Raw genomic sequence first — 17,474 nt, 5'->3', positions numbered from 1 at the left:
AGCCAGCCGCCATGAGGTTAAACAGCCTGTGCAGAAGCCCACATGGGAAGGAACTGAAGGCTCTTACCAACAGCTAGCACCCGCTTGCCTGTCATGTGACTCGGCTGCCTCCCATGATGTATTTTAATGAATTGGCTCATGTGATTACAGAAACTGGCAAGTCTAAAATCTGCAGGATTGGCCTGAGTGCTGGAGACCCAGGGAAGAGCTGATGCTGCGTTTCCTGTCCAAAGGCCTTCTGCTGGCAGAGTCTCCTCTTCTTGGAGGAGGCCTGTCTTTTGTTTGTTCCGTCCTTCAACTGATTGGACGAGGCCCACCCACATAATGGAGAATAATCTGCTTTACTCAGAATCCACTGATTTAAATATTAATCTTATCCAAAAACACCCTCACAGAAACATCTAGAATAGTGTTTGACCAAATATGTGGGTACTCTGGCCTTGCCAAGTTGACACATGAAATTAACCATCAAACACCTCATGCTAGAACTTTCTATTTCTAGCTAAGCTGCTCCCAAATTCCTGATGCACAGAAACTGTAAGGATAATAAATTGTTTTAAACCACTAAATTTTAGTATAATTTTCTATTCAGAAATAGGTAATTAATATACTATATAGTTTTTGTCAGCTAACTCTAACATCTGGAACATCTGTTTCTTTTATTGGTTACTTTTAAATTTTCTTGATTATGGGTCATATTTTTCTGTGTTGTTTTTTTTTTTACACATCCAGTAATTTTTATTATATGCTTTAAGTTGTTGGAGTCTAAATTATGCTGTTTTCCTCTAAGGGGTGTTGAATTTTGTTCTGGCAGACACTCAAATTATTGGCAGAACTTAAGAAAAAGCCAGTTTACAATTCTTTGTTGTTTGTTGGCTAATGCATGAAAACAGTTGCCTCTTGTATTTTGTTTATAGTTATTTACCATAGAAGGACAAGTCTGGTACCAGTTTTTTCTTTTGTTTTTTTTTTTTTTTTGTGATGGCCAAGACTGGAAACCTCACCTGTGATTTTTGAAACGTAATTTTTATAACAATAGTCCTTACTCACTTTTGTGACTAGATCTCAAGGCTGTATAATATAATTAATTGGTAGAGTTCTAGCTCACAGAAGACATTCTTATATTGTCTTTCCTGGCTGCTACTATGTATTCTGTTAATTCTAATAATCTCATTACTTAAAAAGAAAAATTTTCATAAAATAGTGCTTAATTTACGGCTTGAGCTTATGAAGTAATAAGTGTATTGAAAGCAATAATAGAAATGATTTGATTTATAACCTGTCAGCTATCCTGGAATGTCACACCTCCCAGAAGCAGCTCCTAGTGCCTGTGTCACTCTTAGATTAGTCACATGAAGGTTTGAAATTTGAGTGGTTTATTACTACTACTTCTGATTTAATAAGTTTCTTCCCTTTCTCTTTCCCCTTTTTTCCCTTCTTCCTTGCTTTCTAAACAAAATATGTATATGATATCTAGACATAGGTTTAAAAAACGAGTTTTAAACTTTTCAACCATATACATACAATGATTATAAATAAAAAATTAATACTGATGGGGGAAAATAGAAGTTTCACTACTTAAACTGACATCATTTAAACTGTTGTACTTTGGCCTGTAATTCATTATAATAGGGAGAAAACATGTAATTGGATGATAGCAGTTTTATGAACTGCTAAGGAAAGCTTAGGTATTGGGGGAAAGATATACTTTATGGTGCAAAGGTAGAGATTTAGCTTTCTTTGAAATACTGGAGAAGAAAATAGATTTGGCTGACTAAAGGGCCTTCTAAACCTGTTTTCCCTTAAGTGAGGAGGTTATGTCCGTTACAGGTAATCACTTTGGGCGCCTCTCCTTGCTCCTGACTAGTCTGCAGGTATGTACCTCGCGGCCAGAGGACTTGAAAAACTGCTTTCTCCTGAGGGGCTCCAACTCCACTTTCTAACTTTTCCTTCCATCGGTATTAATGAACTCAGCAAGTGTTTATTTAGCTTTTTGCTCTCTGAAAGGCATTTATTAGGTACTGTGGGATTACACAAATAATGTACAATGCGTTTGGAAGGTGGGCATGCACTTAACCTAAGTGCAGTGAAAACAATGTAACGTGATTCTAGAGTTTTCTCCATAGTACTTTTGGTGTGGGGAATGAGGAATAATAAATTCTGACTAAGGTGCTTAGGGGAGATTTCATGGAGCAAGTTGCATTGTCACTGAATTTCTATTGAGAAACACAGAAACAAAGGCATAGTTGCTTGAAAATGAATAAAACAGATAGCCATTGCGACTAGAGGATCTGGTAGGATAGAAGGGTCTAGAAGAGATAGACTGACAAAATTTGGAAAGATGAGAGACCTGAGAGAATGATTTGGAAATCTAGGGTAAAATTAATGGAAGGAAAAGTAGATTATATTAAAAAAATTGAGGGACATTTTATGAACAAAAGCAACCATGAAAATAAATTTATAGTTGGAAAAAGCATGAAGTATAAGAATGAGAATAGATAAAACAAGAAACGCCATCCCCAAAAGGCATATTGTAAGTTACATAACTTACGTAAATATTCTTTAAGATTGACAGGCAGAACTGATGGCAAGAAACATTAGTGTATCAGTTACTCTTGCTGTTTAACAAATCACTCCAAGCCATCTGGTTCTGCTCATGGACCCTGTGGGTCAGGGACTCGAGTGGGCACCCCTGCAGGGGTGGCTTGTGTCTGCTTCCTGAGGTCTGGGTCGTGATGGGAAGATTCAGGGGCTGAGGGTGACTCCACCACTGCAGCCTGGGGCCTCCTGGAGCGTCATCACTCACTTGCCTGGTGGTGGAGGCCTGAGGCACCTCATTGTTAGCTGTGGCCGTTCCACGGCAGGTTTCAGACATGGGAGCTCGGGGCTCCACGTGTATTGTTCCACTGAACATGGAGGGTACGTTGCTTTTTGTGACCTCGCCTTGGAGGTCGTGTCGTGTCACTTCTGCTGTGCTCTAGGTGGAAGCAGGTACAAGCCCAGCTGCTTCCCGGAGGAGGGGAATCGGACACCTTGGGGTGGGAGGGGTCAAGGCTGCATTGTAGCAGCAGGTGTGGGATAGAAAAGAGCCATGCAGCCATCACGGCGAATACAATCTGCCACAATCAACAAAAGGCAAGAATCAGGTGGCAGGACAGGAGCCGGGCTTTCATTAAGTGTCTTCCTACTGTGTGCACCTACCTGGCTGCAGCAACCCGGTCAGCTAATGAGCTCCTTCCTCTGGCCCTTTTGTCTAATTCTGGTTTGCTTTTAGCCCAATCCCTGGACCACCAAGGCCTCTCAGCGTCTCCTAGACTGGGAGTGACTCATTTCCTGTCACACCAGGGTCAGGGCACTTTGTTTTCTTATTACAAGTTCACACCTTCTCTCTTGTTGGCGTCATATGCTGTCTGCAGTACGCTGCTTACCTTTTTTTCACTCTGCTATACACATGCTTCCTCCTGCTTCCATGTAATTGTGTATGAGGCTCCCATTTCCCAGATTGCTCCTTGTCTTTCCTTCCATTGACGTTTTATTGATTTTCCAAAGTCAACATTAAAGCATTTGATTCTGTGACGTCTTTGCCCTGGCCTGTCTCGCTGGGTGGATTCCACCTCCCTGGGTGTTTCATCTGTTTTCTGGCTCCCACATGTTCCTTAAGGGATCTGGGATTCCCATGTGTCCCTCTAATCCTATTTGTTGACTGACTGACAGACATTTGCTGAGTGCTGACTGGCCCAGACTTTACATGTACAGGTCTGACAATTAAGTTCGCGAACTTGCCACCATGCGCTTACATTGGCAGCACTGTACAAACACCTCGGTAAGGTCTCATAACCTTGGTGTATCAGTGTCTCACAGCCGTGTTCCTGTCAATGTGTGGCAGTGTCTTGCTGAGTGGCGTTCATTATTGTTGAGTGTTTTTGAGTGTTGTCACAAGAATGTGTGAGCCTGAATTAGAGCAACGAGCAAACATTCACTTTCTTGTTAAACTTGGCAAGAGTGAAGTGAAATCAGGGACATGTTAGTCCAACTTTATGGGGATAATGCCATGAAGAAAACTGCAGTATACAAATGGGTTAAACATTTCTCTGAGGGAAGAGAACGTGTCACTGATGAAGAGAGGTCAGAGCGGTCAGTAACAAGCAGAACTGACGAAAACATTGCAAAAATTCATTGAATTGCGCATCAAAATCATCGGCTGACTGTGAGAAGCATAGCAGAGCAAGTAAACATTGATAGAGAAACAGTTAGGAAAATCTTAACTGAAAATCTTGGCCTGAGAAAAGTGTGTGCAAAAATGGTCCTGAAGGAGCTCACCGATGAACAAAAGCAAAGGAGAGTCGAAATTTGTCAAGACCTTTTGGAGAAACAAGATGATGTTTTGGGCCGTGTTATCACTGGTGATGAAACATGGGTGCACCAATACAACCCTGAAACAAAGCGTCAAAGTGCACAATGGAAATCAGCCAATTCTCCATGACCAAAAGAGCTCTGTCAGTCCAAATCAAGATGTTGCTCACCTTTTTTGATATCAAAGGGATTATTCATGATGAATTTGTACCCACTGCACCAACAGTTAACCAAGTTTACTCTTTAGAGGTGCTGAAAATGCTGCATGAAAAAGTTAGATGACCTGAACTTTTTGCCAACAATTCATGGCTCTTGCATCACGACAAAGCACCAGCTCACACAGCACTGTCTATGAGGGAGTTTTTAGCCAGTAAACAAATAAGTGTATTGGAACATCCTACTCACCTGATCTGGCCCCCAGTGACTTCTTTCTTTACCCGAAGATAAAAGAAATATTGAAAGGAAGGTATTTTGATGACATTCAGGACATCAAGGGTAATATGATGACAGCTCTGATGGCCATTCCAGAAAAAGAGTTCCAAAATTGCTTTGAAGGGTGGACTAGGCACTGGCGTCGGTGCAGAGCTTCCCAAGGGGAGTACTTGGAAGGTGACCATAGTGACATTCAGCAGTGAGGTCTGTAGGCCTTTTCTAGGATGAGCTTGCGAATGTGACTGTGGGACCGCGTACGACCTCATTTAACCCTCACAACCGTCTTATGTGCTTATCTTCATTTTACTTATGAGGAAACTGAGGCTGAGAGGTTAAGTGTCCCGCCCAGGGCAGCAGAACAGGGATGAGAGTGCCCATCGTGACCCACTGAGCTGGATGCCTCGTGCGCTCCAGGAGAACTGTATTCACTAGAAGTTTCGATCTTTTAACATTTGTATTCAGAATGTGTGTAACTTGGCTGTAGAGTGTTGGCAGTACTTCATAGTGTTATTAACACATTAACCCCTCGTTAAATCCTTTCATAAAGTTATTACTTATTATTAATTCAGTTTCATAGAGCTGATAAATCCTACTTAGAGTCTTCTAACAAATCACTGATAAACCAGTGTCAGAAGTTAATTTTCCCCAAATCATGGTTACTGGGGAAAAGGAGGATGCTAAGCTTCAGTACTGCCGGGCTGACACTTAGGAACAGGCTCTGCCACCAAGTTTATTTAGGTTGGCCGTGTGGAACCTCCTTTCCAAGGGAAAACGCAGCATCTTAAACTTGGTGTCTAAATCCTCAGGGCTGGCCGCCGTTCTGCATTTGCTTTACAAATCCCGTGGTAGTCTGACATTGGGACCAAACGAGCCACGTGGTCCTCCTTCGGTAATGCCCACCTGCTGCGTGTGGGGGCACGTGGGGCTCTTATGTGATACTTGGGGCTCTTCCTGGGGTGTCAGGGGCACGGCCACCATCTGTAGCGGTGGACCTGGGCGCATCCTCCCCCTCTTTCTTCCCACACCCCTCTTGCTGACCACCTGAGTGGAGGACTCTTTGGGCCCGACCCCTGTGAGCTGAAAGTTTGGCCTTTTGGTGAGGGCTGGCCCAAGATAGGGAGCTCCCAAGATTAAGGGGTTCTGGAGGGAAAGGTTTTCTAGTCACACCCATCTTTCTGGGGGGAAGTCCCAGATAATGCCTGCTTGCTTCCCTTTCCACAGTGGCAGCTTTATCTTAGTGTGAGTGTAAATGTGTGTGTGTGTGTGCATGTGTGCGTGTGTGTGTAATATCACTGAGATACGGAAACATGGATTAAAATACTCAATTTATCCAATAATTGGCAAAGCAAACAACTATATGACCACCTTCCACAGTGAGAAATGGAGTGTTGTCCGATCTCAGAAGCTCCCCAGGATATTCCTTTTCTAGCACAGCTGCCTTCCTGCCCCCTGGTGGTAATCACTGTTACTCCTTTTATGGAAATAATTTATTGTTCTCCTTATAATTTTATCACCTAATAATGTATCCCCAAACAGTTTTACCTCCTATTGAACTTTGCATAACTGAAATCACACTAATTGTGTTTATTTGTACTTGCTGCTTCTGCTCAGTATATTTTTAAAATTCGTCCATGTTGTGACATTTTGATGCACATAATTTTTTTGCTGTGTGGCATTTTATTGTATTAGTGTGCTAGGGCTGCCATAGCCACGTACCACAGACTGGGGGGCTTAAACAACAGATACTTGTTTCTCACAGTTCTGGAGGCTGGAAGTCCAAGATGAAGGTGTCGGCAGGGTTGTTTTCAGTCTGGGCCTCTTCCCTGGGCTTGTAGATGGCCATTTTCTTCCCGTGTCTTCAGGCGGTCTCCCCCATGTGTCTGTCCTAATCTTCTTGCATGAGGACACAGTCCTATTGGATTGGGCCCACCCTAGTGACCTCATTTCACCTTCATTAGCTGTGTAAAGGCCCTGTCTCCGTAAGTCACATGCTGAGGTACTGGGGTTAGGACTTCAGCGTAGGACTTTACGGTGGGGGACAGTTCAGCCCACACCACCTCATTGTGTGGTTACACCACAGCGATCCATCATATTACTCGAATGGCATTTTGATTGTTTCCACTTTTACGCTGTTGTGAACAGTGCTGCTGTGAACATTCTTACATTGTATAATGGTGCGAGTGCCTCAGTTTCCCTAGGACAGGACAGAGCATTCCATCCTAGGAGTGACCTGCTATGACGTGTCACGTAGTGGAACATGTAGATAAATCCAGTTTGTCATTCCGGTTTCCACTCCTGCCAGCACTGTGTGGGGAATTCCTGTGGTTCCACGTCTCCAACACCTGGTGTTGGCAGCCTTTTTAATGTATACCAGTGCCTTGGTGTGCAGTGTTATCTCATTGTGGTTTAATTTGTATTTTCTTTATGTTACAGAATTTGAACATCTTTTCCTTTATTGGCCATTTGGATTTTATGATATATGTGTTCAAGTCTTTTGCCCATTTTTCTATTAAGTGGTCTGGCTTTTCCTTATTGATTTGTAGGAGTTCTTGAAACATTCTGGGTATAAGTCTTTTGTTACTTATATATGTTGTAAATATCTCAAATTCTGTTGCTTGTGTATTTTCACTGTATTTGTAGTATATTTGGATAAATAGGAATTTCAGATTTTAATCTGGTTAGCTTATCAATCTTTTCCTTTATAGTCACTTTTTTTTAATATATATCTTAAAAATATTTCTCTGTGGTCGTTAAGATATTTTCCTGTTTTATCTTGTAAGATGCTTATAATTTTGCATCTGCCATTTAGATTGGTAATATATGTGGCACCAACTTATGTATGGTGTGAGGTAGGACCCACCTTCATTTTTCCCTGTGGATAGTCCATTCTGGCATCATTTATTGAGAAGACATTCCTTCCCCAATGTCTGAGCCACTGAGTCATAAATCAGGTGTGCAGAGTACATGCTCTCATCTAGTACAAGCTTCTAGATGCCTTCTTCTGTGTTACTGATCCATTTGTCTGTCTGCAAGGGTATCACACTGGCGTGAGCCTCACTGCTCTGTAATTAAAGTCATGAAATCGGACAGAGCAGTCCCGCCCACCTCGCCGCTCTTCTCCCAGTGTCTTGGTCATTGGTCGTCCTTGGTTCTTTCCATTCCCATTAGTATGTTAGAATCTGCCTGTCTGGTTCCACAAACAGACCTGTTGGGGTCTTTATTGGAACGTCTTGACTCTGTAAGAGCATTTGAGGGAGAATTGTCAATGTTATGAAAGACAAAACAAGCAAAAACTAAACATCGGGGGACTGTTTTAGATTATAGAAGAGTGAGGAGATATGATAACTAAATGCAGCATGTGATGGTTTTTAAGAGAGTTATAAAGGCCTGGGACAAATGGGGACATTTAATCTGGATTGTGTATTAGATGTTACTAACATCCAAGTGTTAAATTTCCAGATGAGCGTGATAATTGTGGGTACCTGTGTCGTTCGGAGACACATGCTGCAGCATCAGATGAACTGTTGTGATGCCCACAGCTAACTCAAGTCAGAACGCAGAGGAGACGAGAGGGGAAGGGAGGGACAATGGCAAAGTGTGGGCAATTGGTTAACCTAGACGAAAGGCACATAAGTGGTCACTGATGTTTTTTTCACTTGTAGATTAAATTTTTTTCAAAATAAAAGTTGGGGAAAACCAAATTTTATTTCATATCACAGGAAATAGTAGAGAGCCAGATCCAAACTAATGATGTGTTATCTTAGTGTACTATATTAAGCAGATTTACCACTAAAACTGATAGTAAAGCAGCAAGCATGATTGGTTATTTTAAAAATTGTGTGGTTTGTTTGAGCTGACTCAATCCACATTTCGATCACACTGGAACAGCAAATGTCTGGGGGCTGGCTCTCCAAGTATAATATACACTAATAAGCATTTTGTGCCAAGTGCTGATTTCCAGAAAAAGAAAACTGATAGAGTTGTGGAATTCTTTCCTGATATCATACTAAAGAGGGGAGCAAAGTAATTCATAGGAGTTATGCTCCATGCAGTCTAGTATTACAAAACTTAGGCTAAATGTCTTTTGTTTTTCACTACAAGCATTTCTAGTGCTGGAATACTGATGTTGTTATTTTTCGTAAAGGATCTCAGACCCTTTGTTCTCATAGCAAGAATCCTAACAATCTTTACGGAGAACTCTTGAGTTTGTTTCGATCTTTAGTTATTGCAGCCAAGGCACACAGGAAGTTAAATGATCCCACGAGTCACGTAATGAGGTGGTGGTGCCGGCGGTCTTGCAGTTACTGACTTCATTGCATTCGTCTCTTTCTTCCCCTGAATGTTAATATGTGATTTCTCCTTAACATGATGTATAAAGAAAAACATCTAACAATAGCAAAAAATCTCCTAACAGCAAAAGGAAGAACGGAGCTTCTGAAGATCAATCTTCGTGAGGTTGAGCTGGATCCTGATATTCAACTGGAAGATATAGCAGAGAAGATTGAGGGCTATTCCGGTGCTGATATAACCAACGTTTGCAGGTATTGTGAACGGTCTGTGACCCTAGACATTAGTTACAGTTTTGTCGGGAGGACTGGTCTGAAAGTCAGTGTAGTCCTTAGCCCTTGACGTGAAAACAGCTACCCATTTCTTTGACATGATTTCCCATGTGTCTTGTTTTTTCCTACATGACTTCACTGGTCATTGTTGATGAGTAATTACCTAACAATGTGGTCACCTTTTCATCCTTTGATTTTTAAGAAATTGTTGTGCCTAATTGGTAACAACTTAAGGTTAATTTAGCCCTAAATTAGAGCGTGGCTGCATTAACATAAAATCCCATTTAGTTTTGGTCAGCATGAGATGAACAAGGTTGATCCGTTTAAGCTGTGAAAGATCCGTATATTACAATTTCCCTTTAATTTTTAGACAATTCACGTTGCTCAATGAAGATGATTTTTTTTTCCATTTATTTATTTTCTAATTATATTTAAATTGACACCAGTGGCCTCTTTAAAACCACAACATGTGTTTCTTATGTTTTCTACCAATATTTTTCTTGTATGCATCTAAGCTTAGTGGCACACAATATACTCACAGTAGTTTCTACTACTATAAGTATACTAAAATATATAAAACTTGAACTTTTAGTTGGCTTTTTTGTGAGCCCTAATTTTCCATTTCTTCAAAACCTTCAGAATTATTTTCAGGTGATCAAAAAGGAGCTGAAAATTGGATCTGGAGAAGTCAGATTTTCTCCCTGTAGTTGCCCACAAATACTCCCTGTAGGGAATTCCACGTCTACTCTGTGGCTAGATTCACGTTCCAGAGACAGTGTCCTGGCTTTACCTCTTCCCCTTAGGTTGTAGACAAACCGATATAAGACTTGAATTATCTTAACATTTAGCCACATGTTCACTTCCAAGTACAGTATTTCAAATTTCTACTTCCGTTTCCTAAGCTTCTAGGCTGCCTTTGAGGAGCAAGTGAGGACAAGAAAATTTAGTACCCTGAGCCAGCCTGGACTTCGAGGATTCATTGCTAGTGCATTTTATGTTAAGTCCTTTACATGTTGTTTTAACCTTTCCTGAACCCCCAGGATGTCCCTGAGTTAGGAAATTGTACGCAGCATCATAAAAACACGTCAGGCGACCTTTTCACCATCTTCCCCTAGCTTGGTTACGGCTGAAGGTGTTTCCAGCGTTTGCAGCAGCGGTTACTTACTGACTTTGGCGCCCTTGCAGGGACGCGTCCTTAATGGCCATGAGACGGCGCATCAACGGCCTGAGCCCAGAAGAGATCCGCGCGCTTTCCAAAGAGGAGCTTCAGATGCCGGTCACCAAGGGAGACTTTGAGCTGGCGCTGAAGAAAATCGCTAAGTCTGTCTCCGCTGCGGACTTGGAGAAGTATGAAAAGTGGATGGTTGAGTTTGGATCTGCTTGAATTTCTGTCAGCTCTTCCGTGTCTGGTATCTTTGTTTATAAAATGTGAAGAAATTCCCTGCAATTTTTTTCAAAAACAGGTTTGGAACTTTTCATGGGAACTTTTCATGGGAGAATTCACTTAAGGAAGACCATCTAAGACCACAGAGTATAAATGTCATTGAAAAATAAGAGAAGCTGACATAAAGGGCCTGATGGCCCCCGTCCCCAGCTGTGTGCTGGTACCGCACACTTTCATGCATTAATATTGCACCCCCAAACCAGGTGCCGGGGTGGTGGAAGAAAGACATCAGTGCGCTTTGTGGAAACTTGTTTACGAAAGACTTAGAAGGACCTCTCTTGCATTTCTCACTTGCATTTGTGGGTTTTGTCCTATTCATTGCTTTGAACATGAGGGACCTGTGTACAGTGACTCAACATCAGAACTGAGTTTGTGTCAAATTCATTATTTGTTGTTAAGAATGATAGTTTTGGGGTAAGTAATGAATATGCGAGTTAAACCTCTAGAATTCAGCTATTCCTGTGAGAGTCTACCCTGTAGTTCAAATTTTTGCCCTCTCCCCCCACCATTTCTTCTGTTAACTGTTTCATCACGTACTGAGCCCTGTGAGCGAATAGCCTGTGGTTTTTGAATCGTTTTGCCAGGTTGTTTCTCTGGTCTGTAGTACTTTTTACCCATACTGCTCACATTTCGTACTGGAAAGGTAGGGGAAGGTTATGATGGCATGAGTTGCACTTCTTCAGTTTAGACTTTTAAGTTCGTTTTCACTTTTTCAGTATGGTCAAACACACAAACCCTTTATTTTTTTCAGCTCCAACATTGTTTGATTTTTGCTGTATTTGACTTTCACATTCCAAATACTTGCGTATTCTAAACAAGTCCACTCTCTTGTGGCTAACGCAAAACAAACAAAACAAATTTGATAGTTTTTCAGACAGTTTGTTTAACAAAATAACATTGTCCATAATGAACGATGTTCGTTTGAAAATTTGAAAGTTGTTCTTTGTCTGGGTTGAGAACTTGTGCACGTGGTAAGATGAGGGTAGAAGTCTGCCATGCTCATGTCGGTTCGGCAGGAATCAGACGATAGAAAGAGGCCAGAAGAAGTAGGTGGCACATAGCTAACCACAGGACAGCATCCTATGCTAGTTGTTTAAATTACGTTGATTCTAGTTTGGTTGGGCAACCTGTGCTTTAATTGTCAAACTTTTTAAAATTTGTGTTTGATGATATCCCGAATTCTCAACTTCAGAGAGCATCTACTGGTTTAAAATGAAAAATAACGTAACCCTGTAAGCACTTCGGGAAAAAGCCTCATAGTATCTTGCTTAAGAGATTTTTTCCCTACTAAAAACTATGTAATTTTCAGATAGCTTAAGCCTGACTCTAACCTCCAGTATTCATCGAATGTCTTTTCCTCTGAGGAGTTAAAATCATAAGGCATCATGATTTTATTTTTATTGAATTAATTCACCTTAAAAATTGAATGACAGAAGTTTCCTGTTATTCATTTTAAATAAAAAATAATCCTATTAAGATAGTCTTCCAAAATATTGCCATTCATGACATTTGTTTCCTGAAGTCCTTGGGGCAGTCGTTAAAACATTAGTGTTTTGGTTGCTAGGACTTGTTTGTGTACTTTAGCTGATCAGGTAGACCGTTTTGCCAGGTTTTGTGTTACTCGTTTTGGCATGCGTTTCATTTTTTAAAAATTCTTCATGGATAATGATATGGTAATTGTGATTTTAAAAAATCATCAGTTAAGCAGTATTTGGGGACTCAAGCTTTCTGGAAGCTAATCTTTACCAAGATAAGTGAGCCAGGTGTGCTTTTTTTATTTCCCTTGTTTCTCATTTTGCTCCGTCAGTGGATGGTGAATGCTCTTCAGCCCCTTAAAGCTTCCTGAGGAGACGCCTCAGGTGTCCATCCAGCCTTTGCAGTACACGTGTATATGCTCTCTTTATTGTAAGACAGTACTGCCTTACCCAGCATGAGAGCATTGTTACGTTTTGCTGTTTAATTTTATTTTTTCTGTGTTGCATTATCAAATTAGAAAAATTTGGTTCCTCTGATTCATCTAAAAGCACAAGTATGTTGGGTTCTGCACATGATGTTAGGACTAAGTTTGTACAGTTCTGTCCTGCAGGTAACTGATCAGATAGTTCCTGCATTCAGCAGACTTGCTTCAGTTGCCCACTGTGTACAAGACCCTGGTGGGGGGAGCTCTGTGGCTTACAGAGTTGGACAGGTGTGCGGGTCAGACCCGGCACTTTCTACAATTATACTATAGCTTCTGGCTCCAAGTAATGAAACGAGTTCAGGTTATAAATGGAGAGACACGGTAATCTGTGTAAGAGGTTTACTCTCTTTAAATCTGTTTTAAAATTAGAACTGATATCTATCTGTTAGAACAATATAACTAGTATAAATCTGGCTATTTTCATGAATCATTTTTGTCATTTCCCAAGCTACATTTTTATTGTAAACATGTACACATGTAATTATGGTAGACATGTGAAATGTTACATGTTTTTTGTGAACATTTTGCTCTCATAATTCTTTCATTTTTTAAAGGCATTAATATTGATGAAATGTACCAGACAAGTGGCTCTTCAGTGTAGGCTGGAACCTTCTAGAAATCCAAGTAGACAGTAGGCGGTGGCATCACAGGCTTTGTCTTGTGGTCAGTAGCAGCGTAGGCGTTCCAGACAGACCACATGCACCTGGGCTCAGACCTCGGCCTCCAGAACACCAGGACAGCCTCGGAGAAGACATGTGGGGTCCAGCTGTATACTTAGGGGCGTCATTGGAGCTCCTGAGACTGCAGTTTTTATGATGTAATATTTGACTGTCAGAAAATAGGCTGAGATCACTAATTACTCAAAAAGTGATCAGGCTATATTGATCTGGTGAATCTACTATGAACAAACATATGGATACATCAGGGAAAAAATGTGGGTTTATAGCCTAAATTTATAATATAATTGTCACTCTTTCACTTTGCTACATGTAGCCTGACTCTACTGAACATGAAATTACTCATAGTCTTTAGGTTTTGAGCAGTTTGAGTTGTTGAATTCCTTCGTAGGAAGTTTCTATTTTCACTGTGAATCCGTGATGTGAGTCATAAAACTACCCGGCTGACGTGGCTGTGTCTCACTTTCCCCATGTAGCCTGAGGTACCGTGAATGACAGCAGGTTTGTGTGGGCTCTGGCCCCTGCAGTATTGTCTTGATTATTGAGTCTTTTTTGTGCAGTAATAGATCCCCACTCTGCCTTTGATCTTACTGATGGTAAATCACCTTACGATATATCCTGGATGATAAGCTTAAAACAGTAAGGATATCGGCTGGCCTTTTCCAAGAAACGGCCACCTAACTTGTATGAGGAAACTATAGTAATTATTCTTGCAATGTTTTTGGCACCTTTGTTCCTTAACTGTTTTGCTTGTATAATATTTTTTACATACCACTTACTTTGTGACGCACATAATATTTATGTGGATCTAAGACTCTGTCACAACAGAAAGTAGGAATTAACAGTTGGAGGGAATGTTAGGGGATACAAATATTTAAACCCAAAATGTTTTATTGTCATCTCCACTAATTATTTTTGCAGAAAAAGCTGTTATAATGACTGACTGTGTTTACTTATTTATACTTTTCATTAGGTTTTTCATATGTATTTATTTAATTTTTAGGACATTTGCTTTTAATATTGTTTCTTAATGTGGAAACTATGAGTATTTTAAAAATAAAATCCTTAAGATAGTATGTTTTTAAACATTTACAAATTAACAATAATTATTTGAATTTTTATTAGGATTTTAGGCTTCAGACAACTCGTTAGCTTACATATTTCTGAATTTCCAGGTGACTCATTAATAAAAACAAAAAAGAAAAAGCAATGTCATAAAATTTATTCTTTCTCTTTTACCTTTCTCATTTCTTCATTGACCTTATTTTATATTGTGTATGTAAATAACCTGGACACTGCTTTGTCACCAGCAGTGTATAGGTTTTTGTACATTTGGAAATTTGGCACAACAAATAGGAAATTAAAACAGAGGTTTTCCTCCTATAAACGGGCTCTCGTTTGATTTTATGTTCAAAACTATAAAATGCACTTTTGTTTTACAACCTCTGAAATGACTAAATGTTGCCCTTTGGAAAACCTGACTGAATCTTTGCACATGTTATTTTCAGAGTCTACCTCGGTTAACCAGGCTTAGTTTTAGGAGGGAAGGAATTGAAACCGTATTTAAATTCAGTTCATCATCTCTGCACGTGTTTAAGTGTTTCCTTCTCTTCTCGCCCTCTCTTCATTAACTTTTTTTTAACCCTGAAAGTTTTACTTAAAATATTTGTCTTTCTTCTTCTGGCAAAGCCACGTATTCCAAATCAGCCTTCCGTGAAATGTCTGAATTATTCTTCCCTTCTTTGTTATGACCTGTTCACTGTTTGGATGCGTTTCATCTCAAGAAGCAGTTTCAAACGCAACACACATCCTCCTGTTTTCTCGTGGCTTCATAAATACAAGCTAATGTGACAACATTGGGCATCTGGGAACCCGACTGTTTCTGTGTCTATTCTCTACGAGCCGGAGTACTTCCTGGACACAAATGGGTGTGGACACACGGTCCACACTGCGGACGGCAGCGGTCGCCGTGGGTGCACATGGTGTGGACAGTGTCCAGCGAGATCACTTCACTACCTGTTACGATGGTTTGTAAGTGTGTAAGTGAAGATTTTTGTTTCAGTGTTTGTCTCCCAGTATTTTGAACTTCATTTAAAGCAGATGTTTCTAAATTGTATTTATTAAATGTGATTTTCCTTACATTTTGTGCTGCTACTTTGCTAGTTTCATGAGCTTAGATGTGTTTGTGCATAGGTTGTAATTTGGTAATAAATTTCTAGAGTGTTGCTAGTCAGTGTTTTCTTTGTGGTTCATATTTGATCTACAGTCACTGGTCCACTTGTCATCAGTGAGAGTGACAAACCCCTCACTAGTGAGGAGTGACTTCTCAGAGTTTTAGTTCTTACAGAATCACATCCTATGAACCTGACATTTTCTGTTTGCCATGCACTGTACTAATAATTTCAAGGTTGACACAGGTAAGATGAGTGGCTTTTCAACTCGTTCTAACTGGTTTAATAAACACATTTGCGTTATTTGTGTGGCACCATTGCAGAATGAGTGTACCTTCCATTTGGTGAATTTTCCAGATGACTACATCTGATTTTATGAATCCCCCAAATTATTTTTTTAATTCACAGACTTAATTTTTTTTTTGAGCTGTTTTAGGTTTTCAGAAAAATTAAACAGCAAGGAGAGTTCTCATACTTCCTCCTTCCTATCCCTCCAGTTTCCCCTTTTATTAATATCTTGCTTTGATGTGGTACATTTGTTATAATTGAGTCCATATTGATACATTATTATTGCTAAAGTTTATAGTTTACATTAAGGTTTATTCATGTTGTGAGTTCAGAGGGTTTTGACAAAAGCATGGTGTCGTGTATCCTCCATCACAGTGTCACACGGAACAGTTTCCCTGCCCTGAAGTCCCCTGTGCTCTGCCTGTTCACTTCCCCCTCCCCCAGCGCCTGCCCCCTCGTCCTCTCACTGTCTCTATAGTCTGCCTTTTCCAGAATGCCAGAGCTGGAATCGTATGGTGGGTAGCCTTTTAAGACAAGCTTCTTTCACTTAGTAATATGCATTTTAGATTCTTGAATGTCTTCCTGTAGCCAGAGAGTTTGTTTGTTTTTATCACAGAATGACATTCCATTTACATGGGTGTGCCCATTAGTTTATTTGTTCACCTATTGAAGGCCATTTAGGTTGCTTTCAAGTTTTAGCGATTGGGAATAAAACTGCTGTAAACCTTCATGTGTCGGTTTCTGTGTGGACCTAAGTTTTCAGCTCATTTGAGTAAATACCTTGGAGCACAGTTGCTGGAATGTATGGTAAGAGTATGTTCGGTTTCTGTGAAACCTCCAAACTGTGCCCCAGAGTGGCCGCACCATTTGCAGCCCCACCTGCCACGAGCGAGAGAGTTCTGCTGCTCCTGTCCTCGCCAGCACTGGTGGTGGCAGGGTTCCGATTTTGCCCATGTCCTAGCTGTGCAGCTGTTTGCATTCCCAGTTCTCTAGTGACCTGGTGGTGGCATCTCTTCCTATGCTTATCTATTTTTAATTGGTTTTATTGAAACCTTGCTAAAACGTGTTGCACTTTTGCTCTGACTTTGTAAAATAGAAAATTTGAGCTTAACCTTTTCTTGGCGATCCAGAGTTACCCTCATGGCTTGCTACTCCTCTGCAGCTAGTGAAGGGGGAGCAGGGCTTTCTGCCTGTCCCTGAATGGTCTTTGAGTTTTGGTGTTGCTTTTATAGCATTTTTACTCTTCTGTTATCAGGCTGTCAGCTTTTCTTCCTCTTCCAATTTCCTGCCTCCAGCGTTCAGTGAACCTAGTGAGACAGTTTGTGAAGCTTGTGAGAATTACGACTAAATTAGGAGTCAACCGTTTGGGGATGAGGAGGGCGAGGGAGGTTTATTGTTGGAGTTTTAGTGCGTTGTGTCATTTCTCTAGGTTATCTGTGGCCTTTGTAGCTTTGCCTTTGATTCCCAGAGTGTTCCAGGTAGACCAAGTCTGAAGTAGATATTTATGCATAATATGTTGTCGTGTGTTGTATGATGTTTAGCTGGAAGGCACCTGGCAACAATGTAGTTCCATGGCCCCACCCTTTTCGC

The 17,474-nt window shown here is 40.7% G+C and overlaps 1 protein-coding gene across 13 annotated transcripts in view; it reads left to right on the top strand.

Annotated features, from left to right (window-relative positions):
- The window catches only part of KATNAL1 (katanin catalytic subunit A1 like 1), a 79,895-nt gene extending 64,250 nt beyond the window's left edge, over window positions 1-15,645 (top strand). For all 13 annotated transcript variants that reach the window (XM_033104633.1, XM_033104625.1, XM_033104632.1 and 10 more), the window contains 2 exons: window positions 9,200-9,326; window positions 10,530-15,645. In XM_033104633.1, the coding sequence (XP_032960524.1) occupies window positions 9,200-9,326; window positions 10,530-10,728 (326 nt within the window). In that variant the 3' untranslated portion in view covers window positions 10,729-15,645. The remainder of the gene's footprint in view (window positions 1-9,199; window positions 9,327-10,529) is intronic.
- The last annotated feature ends 1,829 nt before the right edge of the window (window positions 15,646-17,474 follow it).

This window comes from Rhinolophus ferrumequinum, chromosome 4 (genome assembly GCF_004115265.2).
Source record: "Rhinolophus ferrumequinum isolate MPI-CBG mRhiFer1 chromosome 4, mRhiFer1_v1.p, whole genome shotgun sequence".
Lineage (NCBI taxonomy): Eukaryota > Metazoa > Chordata > Mammalia > Chiroptera > Rhinolophidae > Rhinolophus > Rhinolophus ferrumequinum.
This window is presented reverse-complemented; position numbering and strand designations above follow the sequence as displayed.